This window comes from Heterodontus francisci, chromosome 43 (genome assembly GCF_036365525.1).
Source record: "Heterodontus francisci isolate sHetFra1 chromosome 43, sHetFra1.hap1, whole genome shotgun sequence".
Classification (NCBI taxonomy): Eukaryota; Metazoa; Chordata; class Chondrichthyes; order Heterodontiformes; family Heterodontidae; genus Heterodontus; species Heterodontus francisci.
The window spans coordinates 31,723,812-31,740,347 of record NC_090413.1 but is presented as its reverse complement, the minus strand read 5'-3'; the positions used below and the strand labels follow the sequence as shown (position 1 = coordinate 31,740,347).

The following is a 16,536-nucleotide window of genomic DNA, read 5'->3' as shown; positions in this document are numbered from 1 at the left end:
CTATTTAAGAAAGGAGGGAGAGAGAAAACAGAGAATGACAGACCTGTTAGTCTAACACCAGTTGTCGGGAAAATGCTAGAATCTAGAATAGGACACCTAGAAAATTATGGTAGGATTGGGCAGAGTCAACATGGATTTATGAAAGAGAAATCATGTTTAACAAACCTGTTGAAGTTTTTTGAGGATGTAACTAGCAGAATAGATAAAGGAGAACCAGTGAATGTGGTATATTTAGATTTTCAGAAAGCTTTTGGTAAGGTCCCACACAAGTGGTTAGTAAACATGGGATTGGGGGGAATATACTGGCATGGATTGAGAACTGGTTAAAGGACAGAAAACAGAGTAGAAATAAATGGGTCATTTTCAGGTTGGCAGGCTGTGACTGGTGGGGATCAGTGCTTGGGCCCCAGCTATTCACAATCTGTATCAATGTGGAGATTAAATGTAATTTTCCCAGTTTGCAGATGGCACAAAGCTAGGTGTGAGTTGTGAGGAGGATGCAAAGATGCTTCAAGGGGGTTTGGAGAGGCTAAGCGAGTGGACAAAAATTTGGCAGATGAAATACAATGTGGAGAAATTTGAGGTTATCCACTTAGATAGGAAAAACAGAAATACAGAGTATTTCTTAAATGGTGAGAAGCTGGGAAGTGTTGAACTTAAAAGGGTCTTGCGTGTCCTTGTTCAGGAGTCACTGAAAGCTAACCTGCAGGTACAGCAAGAAATTAAGAAGGCGAACGTACGTTGGCCTTTGTTACAGAGGATTTGAGTATAGGAGTAAAGATGTCTTACTGCAATTATATGGAGCCTTGGTGAGACCGCACTTGGAGTATTATGTGCAGTTTTGATCTCCTTACCCAAGGAAAGAAAAACTTGACATAGAGGGAGTGCAACGAAGGTTCACCAAACTAATTCCTGGGATGGAGGGCTGGTCCTGTGAGGAAAGATTAAATAGACTGGGCCTTTATTCTCTGGAGTTTAGAAGAATGAGAGATGATCTTATTCAAACTTACAAAATTCTTACAAGGCTCGACAGGGTAGATGCAGAAAGGATGTTTCCCCTGGCTGGGGGTCTAGAACCAGGGAACACAATCTCAGAATAAGGGGTCAGCCATTTAGGGCTGAGATGAGGAGGAGTTTCTTCACTCAGAGGGTGGTGAATCTTTGGAATTCTCTGCTCCAGAAGGCTGTGGAGGCTCAGTTGTTGAGTATGTTCAAAACTGTGATCAATAAATTTCTACATATTAAAAACATAATGGATATGGGGATAGTGCAGGAAAATGGTGTTGAAGTATAAGATCAGCCATGATCTCATTGAGTGGTGGAGTGGGACAGAAGGACTGAATGGCATACTCCTGCTCCTATTTCTTATGTTCTTTCAGGTCAGGCAAGCCTGTGGCATCGAAGATGACCCGAGAGGCGAATGAAGTACGTCGGAGCGATTCTATCATTCCTTGTTTCATGTGTATTGAGGTGTGTTTGATATGTAAAAAATTAATTTCTCCTGAGCTCTGAGTATATTGCAATCAAATTCGGATCATCTTCTCTCCCTCCAATCACTCTCTCTGCTTCTCTCCCTCTCTGCCTCTCTCCCCCATCCTTTTCTCTCTTCCTCACCTCCTCCCTTTCTCTCTCCCCCCCCCGCCTTTCTCTCTTTTCCCCCCCCTTTCTCTCTTCCCCCCCCTTCCTCTCTTCCCCCCCCTTTCTCTCTTCCCCCCCCTTTCTCTCTTCCCCCCCCTTTCTCTCTTCCCCCCCCTTTCTCTCTTCCCCCCCCTTTCTCTCTTCCCCCCCCCCTTTCTCTCTTCCCCCCCCCTTTCTCTCTTCCCCCCCCCTTTCTCTCTTCCCCCCCCCCCTTTCTCTCTTCCCCCCCCCTTTCTCTCTTCCCCCCCCCTTTCTCTCTTCCCCCCCCCTTTCTCTCTTCCCCCCCCCTTTCTCTCTTCCCCCCCCCTTTCTCTCTTCCCCCCCCTTTCTCTCTTCCCCCCCCCTTTCTCTCTTCCCCCCCCCTTTCTCTCTTCCCCCCCCCTTTCTCTCTTCCCCCCCCCCTTTCTCTCTTCCCCCCCCCCTTTCTCTCTTCCCCCCCCCCTTTCTCTCTTCCCCCCCCCCCCTTTCTCTCTTCCCCCCCCCCCTTTCTCTCTTCCCCCCCCCCCTTTCTCTCTTCCCCCCCCCCTTTCTCTCTTCCCCCCCCCCTTTCTCTCTTCCCCCCCCCCTTTCTCTCTTCCCCCCCCCCTTTCTCTCTTCCCCCCCCCCTTTCTCTCTTCCCCCCCCCCTTTCTCTCTTCCCCCCCCCTTTCTCTCTTCCCCCCCCCCCTTTCTCTCTTCCCCCCCCCCTTTCTCTCTTCCCCCCCCCCCTTTCTCTCTTCCCCCCCCCCTTTCTCTCTTCCCCCCCCCCTTTCTCTCTTCCCCCCCCTTTCTCTCTTCCCCCCCCTTTCTCTCTTCCCCCCCCTTTCTCTCTTCCCCCCCTTTCTCTCTTCCCCCCCTTTCTCTCTTCCCCCCTTTCTCTCTTCCCCCCCTTTCTCTCTTCCCCCCCCCTTTCTCTCTTCCCCCCCCCTTTCTCTCTTCCCCCCCCTTTCTCTCTTCCCCCCCCTTTCTCTCTTCCCCCCCCCCCTTTCTCTCTTCCCCCCCCCCCTTTCTCTCTTCCCCCCCCTTTCTCTCTTCCCCCCCCCTTTCTCTCTTTTCCCCCCCCTTTCTCTCTTTTCCCCCCCCCCTTTCTCTCTTTTCCCCCCCTTCTCTCTTTTCCCCCCCCCTTCTCTCTTTTCCCCCCCCCTTTCTCTCTTTTTCCCCCCCCTTTCTCTCTTTTCCCCCCCCTTTCTCTCTTTTCCCCCCCTTTCTCTCTTTTCCCCCCCCCTTTCTCTCTTTCCCCCCCCTTTCTCTCTTCCCCCCCCCCTTTCTCTCTTTCCCCCCCCCCCCCTTTCTCTCTTCCCCCCCCCCACCCTTTCTCTCTTCCCCCACCCTTTCTCCCTCTCTCCTTCCTTTCTTTCCTCCCCCCCCCCCCCCCCATCCCTCTCTCTCCCTTTTATACAGGGCAATTTTGAGACCACCTCTGGAGTACTGTGTACAGTACTGGTCTCCTTATTTATGGAAGGATGTAAATGCATTGGAGGCAGTTCAGAGAAGGTTTACTAGACTAATACCTGGAATGGGTGGTTTGTCTTATGAGGAAAGATTGGACAGGCTAGGCTTGTATCCGCTGGAGTTTAGAAGAGTAAGAGGCGACTTGATTGAAACATATAAGATCCTGAGGGGTCTTGACAGGGTGGATGTGGGAAGGATGTTTCCTCTTGTGGGAGGATCTTGAACTAGGGGTCACTGTTTAAAAATAAGGAGTCACCCATTTAAGACAGAGATGAGGAGAATTTTTTTCCCTCAGAGGGTTGCAAGTCTTTGCAACTCTCTTCCTCAAAAGGCGGTGGAAGCAGAGTCTTTGAATATTTTTAAGGCAGACGTCGATAGATTCTTGTTAAGCAAGGGGTTGAAAGGTTGTTGGGGGTAGGAAAGAATGTGGAGTTGAGGTTACAATCAGATCAGTCTTGATCTTATTGAATGGCAGAGCAGGCTCAAAGGGCCAAGTGGCCTACTCTTAATCCTAATTCGTACGTTCATATGCTCACTCTCCCTTTCTGTCCTATTCTCTCCCTCTCTCTCCGTTCTCTCTCCCACCTCCCTCTCCCTCACTACTGCACTCGCGCTCTCCCCCTCTCCCCTTTCTCTCTTTCTCCCCCTCTCCATCTGTCTCCCATTTACCCCTCTCACCCTCTCTCGCCTTCCCTTTCCTTGCTTCCCTCTCCTCTCCTTTCCCTCGCTTGCCTCCCTCTCTGTCCCCGCCATCTCTCTACCCCTCTCAACCCCCCTTTCCCTCTCTCTCTGTCCTCAGCGCTTCTTTCTCTGCCTCCTTTCTCTCCCCTCACTTTCCTCTCTCCCCGTTTTTTCTGACCCCTCTCTCTGAGAGAGGGACAGGGGGTGGTGAGAGAGAGAGAGAGGGAAGGGGAGAGAGAGGGGGTTGTGGGGGAAAGGAGGAGAGGGTGGTGGTTGATGGATGATTTTCCTAACTGGAATGTGGTTCAGTGGTGTTCTCCAAAGGTCAGTGTTGGGTCCATTACTCTTTTCCATTTTTATCCTTTACCTAGACTTTGGTGTAAGGAGCAGCATTAAAAGTTTACAGTTGATACGGAATTTGGTGAAGTAATCGATTGTGATGAGGGTGCTTCTAGGTTTCAGGATAACATAGACAGGATGGTGAAATTGGTGGAAACATGGCAAATGGTATTCAATGCAGAGAAGTGTGAAGTGATGCAGTTTGGGAGGACTAATCAGGAAAGACAGTATACTATAAATGACACGATTTTGAAAAGTGTAGATGAGCATAGAGACCTTCGTGTCTATATACATAAATCCTTAAAAGTGCCACGATAAGTGAAGATGGTTTATTAAAAAAAAGCTTATGGGTTATGACAAAGTACCACATTAAAGGCTGGTTGACAAAATTGAGGCTCATGGAATTGGAGGGACAGTGTCAGCTTGGTTAAAAAAATTTGTTTAAGGATAGAAAACAATGAGTTGCAGTAAATAGTTTTTCAGACTGAGGGATGGGAGACAGTAGTGTTCCCCAAGGGTCAGTGCTGGGACCTCTGCTTTTTTGATAGATATATTTAAATGACTTGGATATTGGAATACAGAGTAACATTTCAAAATTTACTGATGATACCAAACATGGAGGTATGGCAGGCAGTGAGGATGATACAAATTGACTGCAACAGGACATAGATAGGCGAGCAGAATGAGCAAACAAGTGGCAAATGGAATCTAATACAAGGAGGTTTGAGGTGATTCATTTTGGCAGAAGGGTTAGGGAAGGCAATATAGACTTAATTACACATTTCGAAAGAGTGTGCAAGGACAGAGAGACCTGGGGGTGCATGTGCATCGATCTTTGAAGGTGGCAGGACATATTGAGAGAGTGGTTAGCAAAGAATATGGGAGCTTGGGCTTCATAAATAGAGGCATTGAGTATAAAAGCAGGAAAGTTATACTGAACATTTATAAAGCTCTGGTTAGGTAACAACTAGATTATTGTATCTAGTTCTGGTCACCACACTTCTGTGAGGGTGCAGAGGAGATTTACCAGAATGGTTCCAGGGATGAGGGATTTTAGCGACAAGGTTAAGCTGAAGAAGCTGGGGTTGTTCTCCTTGGAGCAAAGGAGATTGAGGGGAGATCTGATAGAGGTGTACAAGATTATGATGTGTTTAGATAAGGTAGACAAGGAAGAACTGTTCCCATTAGCTGATGGTACAAGGACTAGGGGACACAGATTTAAGGTTTTGGGCAAGAGATGCAGGGGAATGTGAGGAAGAACTTTTTTCGCAGTGAGTGGTAATGACCCGGAACTCGCTGCCTATGAGGGTGGTGGAAGCAGGGACGATCAAGGATTTCAAAATGAAATTGGATAGGCACTTGAAGGAAGTATACTTGCAGGGCTGTGAGTTTAAAGCAGGGGAATGGGACTGATTGGATGCTATCGGGACAGCCAGCATATACCTGATGGGCTGAATGGCCTCCTTCTGTGCTGTAAATGACTCTATGGGTAATTTGGGCTTATAACTAAAGACAGAGCATATAACCAGGAAAAGAAGCTCAATAATTTCCATCTTTGCTGCCTGTGGCGCATTATGGATATATCCTGACAGGACAATATCAGAAATGTGGCAGTCCTCTCAAAGGCAGATCTCCCAATTGTGTTGGCACTAATCAAACGGAGGCGGCTTCAGTGGATCGGACACGTCCACAGGATGGAAGACGGTCACATACCCAAGGACCTTCTGAATGGTGAGGTAGCCGGGGCCAGACAACCAGTAAGTCACCAAGCTTCGCTTCAAAGATGCTTGCAAGCATGACATGCAGGACCTAAATGTCGACTATCGCACCTGGGAGTCTCTAGCTGGTGAAAGAGGGTAATGGTGACACATCCTGTGGACTGGTGAGCACTACCACGATGACCAGTTGCTAGAGCAGCATGGCAACAGGCACCAACATCCAAAACAACAACTCACTTGGCAGTTTCACGTACAGCACTTGTATATACATACGAACATACATACGAATTAGAAGCAGGAGTAGGCCACTCGGCCCCTCGAGCCTGCTCCGCCGTTCAATAAGATCATGGCTGATTTGATTGTAACCTCAACTCCACACTTGCACCTACCCCAATAACCTTTCACCCCCTTGCTTATCAAGAATCTCTATACATCTGCCTTAAAAATATTCAAAGACTCTGCTTCCACTGCCTTTTGAGGAAGAGAGTTGCAAAGACTCACGACCCTCTGAGAGAAAAAATTTCTCCTCATCTCTGTCTTAAATGGGCGACCCCTTATTTTTAAACAGTTCTAGATTCTCCCACAAGGGGAAACATCCTTTCCACATCCACCCTGTCAAGATCCCACAGAATCTTATATGTTTCAATCAAGTTGTCTCTTACTCTTCTAAACTCCAGCAGATACAAGCCTAGCCTGTCCAACCTTTCCTCATAAGACAACCCGTCCATTCCAGGTATTAGTCTAGTAAACCTTCTCTGAACTGCTTCCAAGGCATTAACATCCTTCTTTAAGTACGGAGACCAGTACTGTTTAGTTTTTTAGTTTAGAGATACAGCACTGAAACAAGCCCTTCGGCCCACCGAGTCTGTGCCGACCATCAACCACCCATTTATACTAATCCTACACTAATCCCATATTCCTACCACATCCCCACCTATATATTTCCCTACCACCTACCTATACTAGAGGCAATTTATAATGGCCAATTAACCTATCAACCTGCAAGTCTTTGGCATGTGGGAGGAAACCGGAGCACCCGGAGGAAACCCACGCAGACACAGGGAGAACTTGCAAACTCCGCACAGGCAGTACCCAGAATTGAACCTGGGTCCCTGGAGCTGTGAGGCTGCGGTGCTAACCACTACTCCAGATATGGTCTCACCAATGCCCTGTATAACTGAAGCATAACCTGCCTCTCAAGGATTGGTTTTCACAGCCATCTACAAAGGTGCACCAAAAGAAGACACCCCACCTAAATGGATTGTTTGCTGCCTGTTCGTCATCTTTCGTAGATGGAAGGATGCTAACCAACCCGAATATAGAGCAAAGAGATCCTGTTGGGAATTTATAAATCACTTGTCAGGCCTCAGCTGGAGCATTGTGGACAATTCCGGGCACCACACTTCAGGAAAGCTATAAAAGCCTTAGAAAGGGGACAGAGGAGGTTTACCAGGGATGAAGGACTTCAGTTAGGAGGAGAGGTTGAACAAGTTAGAACTGTTCTGCTTGGATCAGAGAAGGTTAAGAGGTGACCTGATAGAGATTTTCAAAATGATGGGAGGTTTTGATGGATTAGATATTCCCTCTGGTGAGTGAGCGAATAACTAGAGGTCATAGAGATGAAATCATTGGGAAAAAGATCTAGGCTGGAATTTCACGAGGAGGTGGTTTCCCCAGAGGCAAGCCCGCCTCGGCCGGCTCTGGAAGCTATGACCGCATTTTGTGTGGCTCAGGCAATTAGCTGCCTGCAGTTGTGCCTTCCACCCCTCTGAGGCTGGATGACCCACCTCCAAGAGCTGCCAGCCAATCAGAGGGTCAGCAGCTCTTCAGTCCCAGCAGCACCACTGGGAGCAGTGGCCACTGCTGGGACTGTACCCAGTGCGAAGAGGCACCATGGACACCTGTCTCGGAAGCAGGTAAGAGGGGTTGGGGCATGCCAGGGCCAATCAGCCAGGCCCCGGTCATGCCGGGGGTGTTGATCAATCGAGAGGGCAGGAGGATGTTTCAGTGGGGGTGGCCCATGCCACTGGGGGGCCCCCACCATGGGGCACAGGGAGCCCGATCAGGAGGGCACTCGCCCCTCCCCCACCCAGCCCGCAAGGAGGCTGCAAGGTATTACTGGGTACCTCCCAGGTGGCGAAGTGCACTGGTAACATGCCAGTGATAGTGGGAAGAGGCCTTACATGGCCAATTAGCCTAAGGGCAGGCAAGAGGCCTGCCACCTCCCCCACCACTGGTAAGTTCCAGCAGGGGCAGGTAGGCAATGGGTACGCCAACCCCGCCATCCCACCTGATTTTACAGCCCCACCTCAGGCCTCCCAGCCCGCACCTGGTTGCAGGGTGTGGGGGGGTGGGGGGCATACAATTCTGGCCCTGGAGAGGAGAGGAGGAGAAATTTTCTCACTCAGTTGCTGGAATCTAGAATGTTCTACCTGAAAAGGTGGTGGAAACTGATTTCATAAATAATTTTAGTTGGGCAGGTACTTGAGGAGAGGGAAGATCCAGGGTTACAGACATAAAATGGGGATATGGACTAAACACAACTGCTCATTCTAGTGCTGGCTCTTTGAAAAATGGGCCAAATGACCTCTTTCTGTGCTGTAAGTTTCTATAATTTTATGATTCATGCCTCCCTTCAGTTGCCAGGTTGTCCAAGACACAGGAAGCCAAGGCTCTGTGGGTTTAAAAATATTATTTTAAATAGAGGTAGGCAGCCTTCTTAAAATATTATAAGTTCTGACCCTCATCATGAGAGCATTTGGTTAACCGCCTTTGTTAAAACCCGAAATGGGCCCTTGGCCCATTTAAAAAAAAAATTAACCTCCCATGCCCTGGGGATTAAAATTATCTAATTGTCTGTCTATTCTTTGTCTTTATCCTTTCTTTGACTCTCTTATTGTGTCGCTTGCTCTTTTCTTCCACTCCTTTGCTCTGTTATTTGTATGTATTTCTCTCCATCTCTTCCTTTGTGTAACCTCAATTTTTCACTGTTTTCTTTCTCTTTCTGTCTCTCTTTGTCTTTCTTGCTCTTGGCCTCTTTTTTTTCCTCTCTGTCTCATTGATATTTTCCTTTATTACTCTCTTTCCTTCTCTGTCTCCCGTTTCATTTTCTCTCTCTTTCTGTTTTCCTTCATTGTGTTTTTTTGTCTCTGTTTTTCTCTCTCCCTCCTTATCAGTTTTCTATCTATTTCTCCATCTCTTATTTCTGGTTTTCTCTTTATTTTACCTTTCAGCTCTCAATTTTGGGCTTTATTTTCTCTTGTTCTGTCTTTTCTGTTTGCTCTATTTTCGTCCAAGTGCCTTTCTATCTCTCTCTCTTTCCTCCCCCCCCCCCCCCCCCCGCCACTTTCTGTACCCCTCACATTCTCAGACTGTGTTGTATTTACAGCTGATGATTATGGTTGGGACAATGCTGCTCGCCTACTACTTTGAATACACGGACACCTTCACTGTGCACTCGCAAGGTTTTTTCTGCTTCGACAGTGCTTACATGAAACCGTACCCGGGGCCAGAGGAGACCAGTGTGCTGCCCCCAGTCCTGCTTCAGTCCTTAGCTTCTGCTGTTCCAATGACAACAGTAAGAATCACTTTGATCACCATATTTATTGCACACACCCAGATAATATTTTGATTTATTCAGTGAATTCTGCACCTGAGAGAGAATTTCAAATCTAGCTGAGTTTTATTCTTTTATTGGTACATTGGTCTCGGTTTCTTAGCGAAGAACAAAATGATCCTGACAGTTACTGATAGTGACGGTGTGAGGGAACCGGAGTTACTGATACTGACGGTGTGAGGGGTTCAGAGTTACTGAAACTGACGGTGTGAGGGGACCAGAGTTACTGATAGTGACGGTGTGAGGGGTCCAGAGTTACTGATAGTGACGGTGTGAGGGGACCAGAGTTACTGATAGTGACGGTGTGAGGGGAACAGAGTTACTGAAACTGACGGTGTGAGGGAACCACTGTTACTGATAGTGACGGTGTGAGGGGTCCAGAGTTACTGATAGTGACGGTGTGAGGGGAACAGAGTTACTGAAACTGACGGTGTGAGGGGACCAGAGTTACTGATAGTGACGGTGTGAGGGGAACAGAGTTACTGAAACTGACGGTGTGAGGGGACCAGAGTTACTGATAGTGACGGTGTGAGGGGACCAGAGTTACTGATAGTGACGGTGTGAGGGGACCAGAGTTACTGATACTGACGGTGTGAGGGGACCAGAGTTACTGATAGTGACGGTGTGAGGGAACCACTGTTGCTGATACTGACGGTGTGAGGGGTTCAGAGTTACTGAAACTGACGGTGTGAGGGGACCAGAGTTACTGATAGTGACGGTGTGAGGGGTCCAGAGTTACTGATAGTGACGGTGTGAGGGGACCAGAGTTACTGATAGTGACGGTGTGAGGGGAACAGAGTTACTGAAACTGACGGTGTGAGGGAACCACTGTTACTGATAGTGACGGTGTGAGGGGTCCAGAGTTACTGATAGTGACGGTGTGAGGGGAACAGAGTTACTGAAACTGACGGTGTGAGGGGACCAGAGTTACTGATAGTGACGGTGTGAGGGGAACAGAGTTACTGAAACTGACGGTGTGAGGGGACCAGAGTTACTGATAGTGACGGTGTGAGGGGACCAGAGTTACTGATAGTGACGGTGTGAGGGGAACTGAGTTACTGAAACTGACGGTGTGAGGGGACCAGAGTTACTGATAGCGACGGTGTGAGGGAACCACTGTTGCTGATACTGACGGTGTGAGGGGTTCAGAGTTACTGAAACTGACGGTGTGAGGGGACCAGAGTTACTGATAGTGACGGTGTGAGGGAACCACTGTTACTGATAGTGACGGTGTGAGGGAACCACTGTTACTGATACTGACGGTGTGAGGGGTCCAGAGTTACTGATAGTGACGGTGTGAGGGAACCACTGTTACTGATAGTTACGGTGTGAGGGAACCACTGTTACTGATAGTGACGGTGTGAGGAGTCCAGAGTTACTGATACTGACGGTGTGAGGGAACCAGAGTTACTGATACTGACGGTGTGAGGGGACCAGAGTTACTGATACTGACGGTGTGAGGAGTCCAGAGTTACTGATACTGACGGTGTGAGGGAACCAGAGTTACTGATACTGACGGTGTGACGGGACCAGAGTTACTGATACTGACGGTGTGAGGGGACCAGAGTTACTGAAACTGACGGTGTGAGGGGACCAGAGTTACTGATACTGACGGTGTGAGGGGACCAGAGTTACTGATACTGACGGTGTGAGGGGTCCAGAGTTACTGAAACTGACGGTGTGAGGGGACCAGAGTTACTGATAGTGACGGTGTGAGGGGACCAGAGTTACTGATAGTGACGATGTGAGGGGACCAGAGTTACTGATAGTGACGGTGTGAGGGGTCCAGAGTTACTGATAGTGACGGTGTGAGGGGACCAGAGTTACTGATAGTGACGGTGTGAGGGGACCAGAGTTACTGATAGTCACGGTGTGAGGGGACCAGAGTTACTGATAGTGACGGTGTGAGGGGACCAGAGTTACTGATACTGATGGTGTGAGGGGACCAGAGTTACTGTTAGTGACGGTGTGAGGGGACCAGAGTTACTGATACTGATGGTGTGAGGGGACCAGAGTTACTGATACTGATGGTGTGAGGGGACCAGAGTTACTGATACTGACGGTGTGAGTGGACCGGAGTTACTGATCGTGACGGTGTGAGGGGACCAGAGTTACTGATCGTGACGGTGTGAGGGGACCAGTGTTACTGATCGTGACGGTGTGAGGGGACCAGAGTTACTGATAGTGACAGTGTGAGGGGAGCAGAGTGACTGTTCGTGACGGTGTGAGGGGACCAGAGTTACTGATACTGACGGTGTGAGGAGACCAGAGTTACTGATCGTGACGGTGTGAGGGGACCAGAGTTACTGATACTGATGGTGTGAGGGGACCAGAGTTACTGATACTGACGGTGTGAGTGGACCGGAGTTACTGATCGTGACGGTGTGAGGGGACCAGAGTTACTGATCGTGACGGTGTGAGGGGACCAGTGTTACTGATCGTGACGGTGTGAGGGGACCAGAGTTACTGATAGTGACAGTGTGAGGGGAGCAGAGTGACTGTTCGTGACGGTGTGAGGGGACCAGAGTTACTGATACTGACGGTGTGAGGAGACCAGAGTTACTGATCGTGACGGTGTGAGGGGACCAGAGTTACTGATACTGATGGTGTGAGGGGACCAGAGTTACTGATACTGATGGTGTGAGGTGACCAGAGTTACTGATAGTGACGGTGTGAGGGGACCAGAGTTACTGATACTGATGGTGTGAGGTGACCAGAGTTACTGATAGTGACGGTGTGAGGGGACCAGAGTTACTGATAGTGACGGTGTGAGGGGACCAGAGTTACTGATACTGATGGTGTGAGGGGACCAGAGTTACTGATACTGATGGTTTGAGGGGACCAGAGTTACTGATACTGATGGTTTGAGGGGACCAGAGTTACTGATACTGACGGTGTGAGGGGACCAGAGTTACTGATACTGACGGTGTGAGGGGACCAGAGTTACTGTTAGTGATGGTGTGAGGGGACCAGAGTTACTGTTAGTGACGGTGTGAGGGGACGAGAGTTACTGATACTGATGGTGTGAGGGGACCAGAGTTACTGTTAGTGACGGTGTGAGGGGACCAGAGTTACTGATACTGATGGTGTGAGGGGACCAGAGTTACTGTTAGTGACGGTGTGAGGGGACCAGAGTTACTGATCGTGACGGTGTGAGGGGACCAGAGTTACTGATACTGATGGTGTGAGGGGACCAGAGTTACTGATACTGACTGTGTGAGGGGACCAGAGTTACTGATCGTGATGGTGTGAGGGGACCAGAGTTACTGTTAGTGACGGTGTGAGGGGACCGGAGTTACTGATACTGTCAACTAGTTCTTCTCATAAGGCTTCAAGTCAGCTTCTTCACTCCGTGTAAAGTTATTTTAATTGACTACTGTCTGGTAAATTGTTTGCTTCTAAAGCTAATGCTGACAATCAGCCGGCCTTGTGGTACAGACCAGAAGTGAATCATTCCCTTTTACCCGATGTTTATGGTATAGAAAGTGAGCTTTTGCTGTGACTTATCTGAGTTGTATCACACCACATGATAATTGATTCTCCCTTTTGCCCAATATGTATGCAGATCCTGACGAGTCTGATTTTGCCTCTAAGCTGGACACTGGCCGTCCAGTTCTTACTTCAACATGATTTCGAAATGAGCTGGGAGAAAGAACACAAAATTGGGAAATACTCAGTCAGTAAATTTTCTGATTAGGGCAGCAAATGGCTTTCACCTTTTGTTTTATAGATTATTGTGGGCGAATTGGCTGCATTTGTCTTTCAAGCAGAGTTTGTGCGTCAGGAGAGAACAATTGTCACTGCAGATTGCTGCTCTCTGAATCCACTGCTTCGCAGAGTCATAAGGTTTTTAGGTCTGTCTGACTTATGTTCTTTCCTGTTTTCATTGAAAGTGTAACTCACTGGTTATAGACTAATAGCTATCTATAGAGAGGGAAATCCTTGAGATGTCTGCTGATTTAATTGTGTTTCCCTGGTTCACCCTCTCCACAGACTGACACTGGTCTCCTCTCCACAGACCGACATTGGTCCCCTCAGTACAAACTGACACTGGTGCCCTCGGTAGAGACTGACACTGGCTTCCTCTCCACAGACTGACACTGGCTTCCTCTCCACAGACTGACACTGGCTTCCTCTCCACAGACTGACACTGGCTTCCTCTCCACAGACTGACGCTGGCGCCCTCGGTACAAACTGACACTGGCGCCCTCTCCACAGACTGACACTGGCTTCCTCTCCACAGACTGACACTGGTGCCCTCGGTACAGACTGACACTGGCTTCCTCTCCACAGACTGACGCTGGCGCCCTCGGTACAAACTGACACTGGCTTCCTCTCCACAGACTGACACTGGTGCCCTCGGTACAAACTGACACTGGCTTCCTCTCCACAAACTGACACTGGTCTCCTCTCCACAGACTGACATTGGTCCCCTCAGTACAAACTGACACTGGTGCCCTCGGTAGAGACTGACACTGGCTTCCTCTCCACAGACTGACGCTGGCGCCCTCGGTACAAACTGACGCTGGCGCCCTCGGTACAAACTGACACTGGCGCCCTCGGTACAGACTGACACTGGCTTCCTCTCCACAGACTGACACTGGTGACCTCGGTACAGACTGACACTGGCTTCCTCTCCACAGACTGACGCTGGCGCCCTCGGTACAAACTGACACTGGCTTCCTCTCCACAGACTGACACTGGTGCCCTCGGTAGAGACTGACACTGGCTTCCTCTCCACAGACTAACACTGGTGCCCTCGGTACAGACTGACACTGGCTTCCTCTCCACAGACTGACACTGGTGCCCTCGGTACAGACTGACACTGGCTTCCTCTCCACAGACTGACACTGGTGCCCTCGGTAGAGACTGACACTGGCTTCCTCTCCACAGACTGACACTGGTGCCCTCGGTAGAGACTGACACTGGCTTCCTCTCCACAGACTAACACTGGTGCCCTCGGTACAGACTGACACTGGCTTCCTCTCCACAGACTGACACTGGTGCCCTCGGTACAGACTGACACTGGCTTCCTCTCCACAGACTGACACTAGTGCCCTCAGTATAAACTGACACTGGCTTCCTCTCCACAGACTGACACTGGTGCCCTCGGTAGAGACTGACACTGGCTTCCTCTCCACAGACTAACACTGGTGCCCTCGGTACAGACTGACACTGGCTTCCTCTCCACAGACTGACACTGGTGCCCTCGGTACAGACTGACACTGGCTTCCTCTCCACAGACTGACACTGGTGCCCTCGGTACAGACTGACACTGGCTTCCTCTCCACAGACTGACACTAGTGCCCTCAGTACAAACTGACACTGGCTTCCTCTCCACAGACTGACACTGGTGCCCTCGGTAGAGACTGACACTGGCTTCCTCTCCACAGACTGACACTAGTGCCCTCAGTACAAACTGACACTGGCTTCCTCTCCACAGACTGACACTAGTGCCCTCAGTACAAACTGACACTGGCTTCCTGTCCACAGACTAACACTGGTGCCCTCTCCACAGACTGACACTGGCTTCCTCTCCACAGACTGACGCTGGCGCCCTCGGTACAAACTGACACTGGCTTCCTCTCCACAAACTGACACTGGTGCCCTCGGTAGAGACTGACACTGGTGCCCTCGGTAGAGACTGACACTGGTGCCCTCGGTACAGACTGACACTGGCTTCCTCTCCACAGACTGACACTGGTGCCCTCAGTACAAACTGACACTGGCGCCCTCAGTAGAGACTGGCACTGGCGCCCTGTCCGCAGGCGATCAGTGGCGCCTTGTCCGCAGATACATCGACATCCTTCTAAAGATCAATCTTGTGAGTGAAAGTCATGTTTTCTGGGAGCACAGATAGAGGTGAAGGCCCTGAAATATGTGCCTGGGGCTGATGAATAGAAAGTGAAACTGCACCTTACACAAACAAGCTCATTTGTTCCCTTTTTCTTCATTTTTCTAAAGTTAGTTAATTATTCAAGATGAACAATGGGTAAATGGAGAGAAACTAATTCCTCTGCTGGGGGAGTCCAGGACAAGGGGGCATAACCTTAAAATTGGAGCTAGGCCATTAAGGGGTGATGTCAGGAAGCATTTCTTCACATAAACGGTAGTGGAAATCTGGAACTTTCTCCTCGAAAACTACTGAGGCTGGGGGTCAAGTTAAAATTTCAAAACTGAGATTGATAGGTCTTTGTTTGGCAATGGTATCAAGGGTTATGGAATCATGGCGGGTAAATGGAGTTAGGTTAGAAATGAGCCATGATCTAATTTAAATAGTAGAACAGGCTTGAAGAGCTGAATTGCCTCATCCTCCTCCTCCACCTCTTTCTGTGCAGCAGGCTCAAAGGGCTGAATGGTCTCCTGTTCCTGTGTTCCTATTGGTAGTGGGATTAATACCCAGTGTTGGTTTCCCCACATTTAGAAATGAGTGTAGCACTCACTCATGCCTCTGAGCCACAAGGTTGTGGGTTTAAGCCCCACTCCAGGACTTGAATACAAAATTCAAAGCTGACATTCCAGTGCAGTACTGAGGGAGTGCTGCACTTTTGGAGATGCTGTCTTTCGGATGAAACTTAAACCGAGGTCCCATCTGCTTGCTCGGGTGGATGTAAAAGATCCCACAGCAGTGTTTTGAATAAGAGCAGGGGATGTCTCCCTGGTGTCCTGGCCAATATTTATCCCTCAATCAATATCACGAAAACAGACTATCTAGTTAATATCTCACTGCTGTTTGTGGGATCTTGCTGTGCACAAACTGGCTGCCGCATTTCCGACATTACAACAGTAACTACAATTCACAATAGTAATTCATTGCCTGTAAAGTGCTTTGAGATGTCCTGTGTTTGTGACAGGTGCTATATAAATAAATGCCTTTTTTCAGTCTAATTTTAAGTACCTAATTTCTGTTGTTCAAATCAATACAAATTCAAAATCCATTTGAGCTTTCTAATGTTTTAGAATAATGGCAATTAATGGCTGCAACTTCTGATGAAACACAAAATGGGACTCAAAGATGTGCCATAAAACCATTCATCACTGCCTCCACCTGAGACTGGTGGGAGAGGCCTGAGCCTGGGAGGAACCCTGACCCAGGTCTGGGGGAAGAGGGTTA

General features: G+C 49.0%; 1 protein-coding gene across 3 annotated transcripts in view; it reads left to right on the top strand.

Annotated features, from left to right (window-relative positions):
* The window catches only part of plppr2a (phospholipid phosphatase related 2a), a 41,124-nt gene that overhangs the window by 12,310 nt on the left and 12,278 nt on the right, over positions 1 to 16,536 (top strand). For 2 of the 3 annotated variants that reach the window (XM_068021398.1, XM_068021400.1), the window contains exons 2-4: positions 1,380 to 1,470; positions 9,195 to 9,383; positions 13,153 to 13,276. In XM_068021398.1, coding sequence (XP_067877499.1) covers positions 1,405 to 1,470; positions 9,195 to 9,383; positions 13,153 to 13,276 — 379 coding nt within the window. In that variant the 5' untranslated portion in view covers positions 1,380 to 1,404. The remainder of the gene's footprint in view (positions 1 to 1,379; positions 1,471 to 9,194; positions 9,384 to 13,152; positions 13,277 to 16,536) is intronic. The other variant, XM_068021399.1, reaches the window with a different exon arrangement.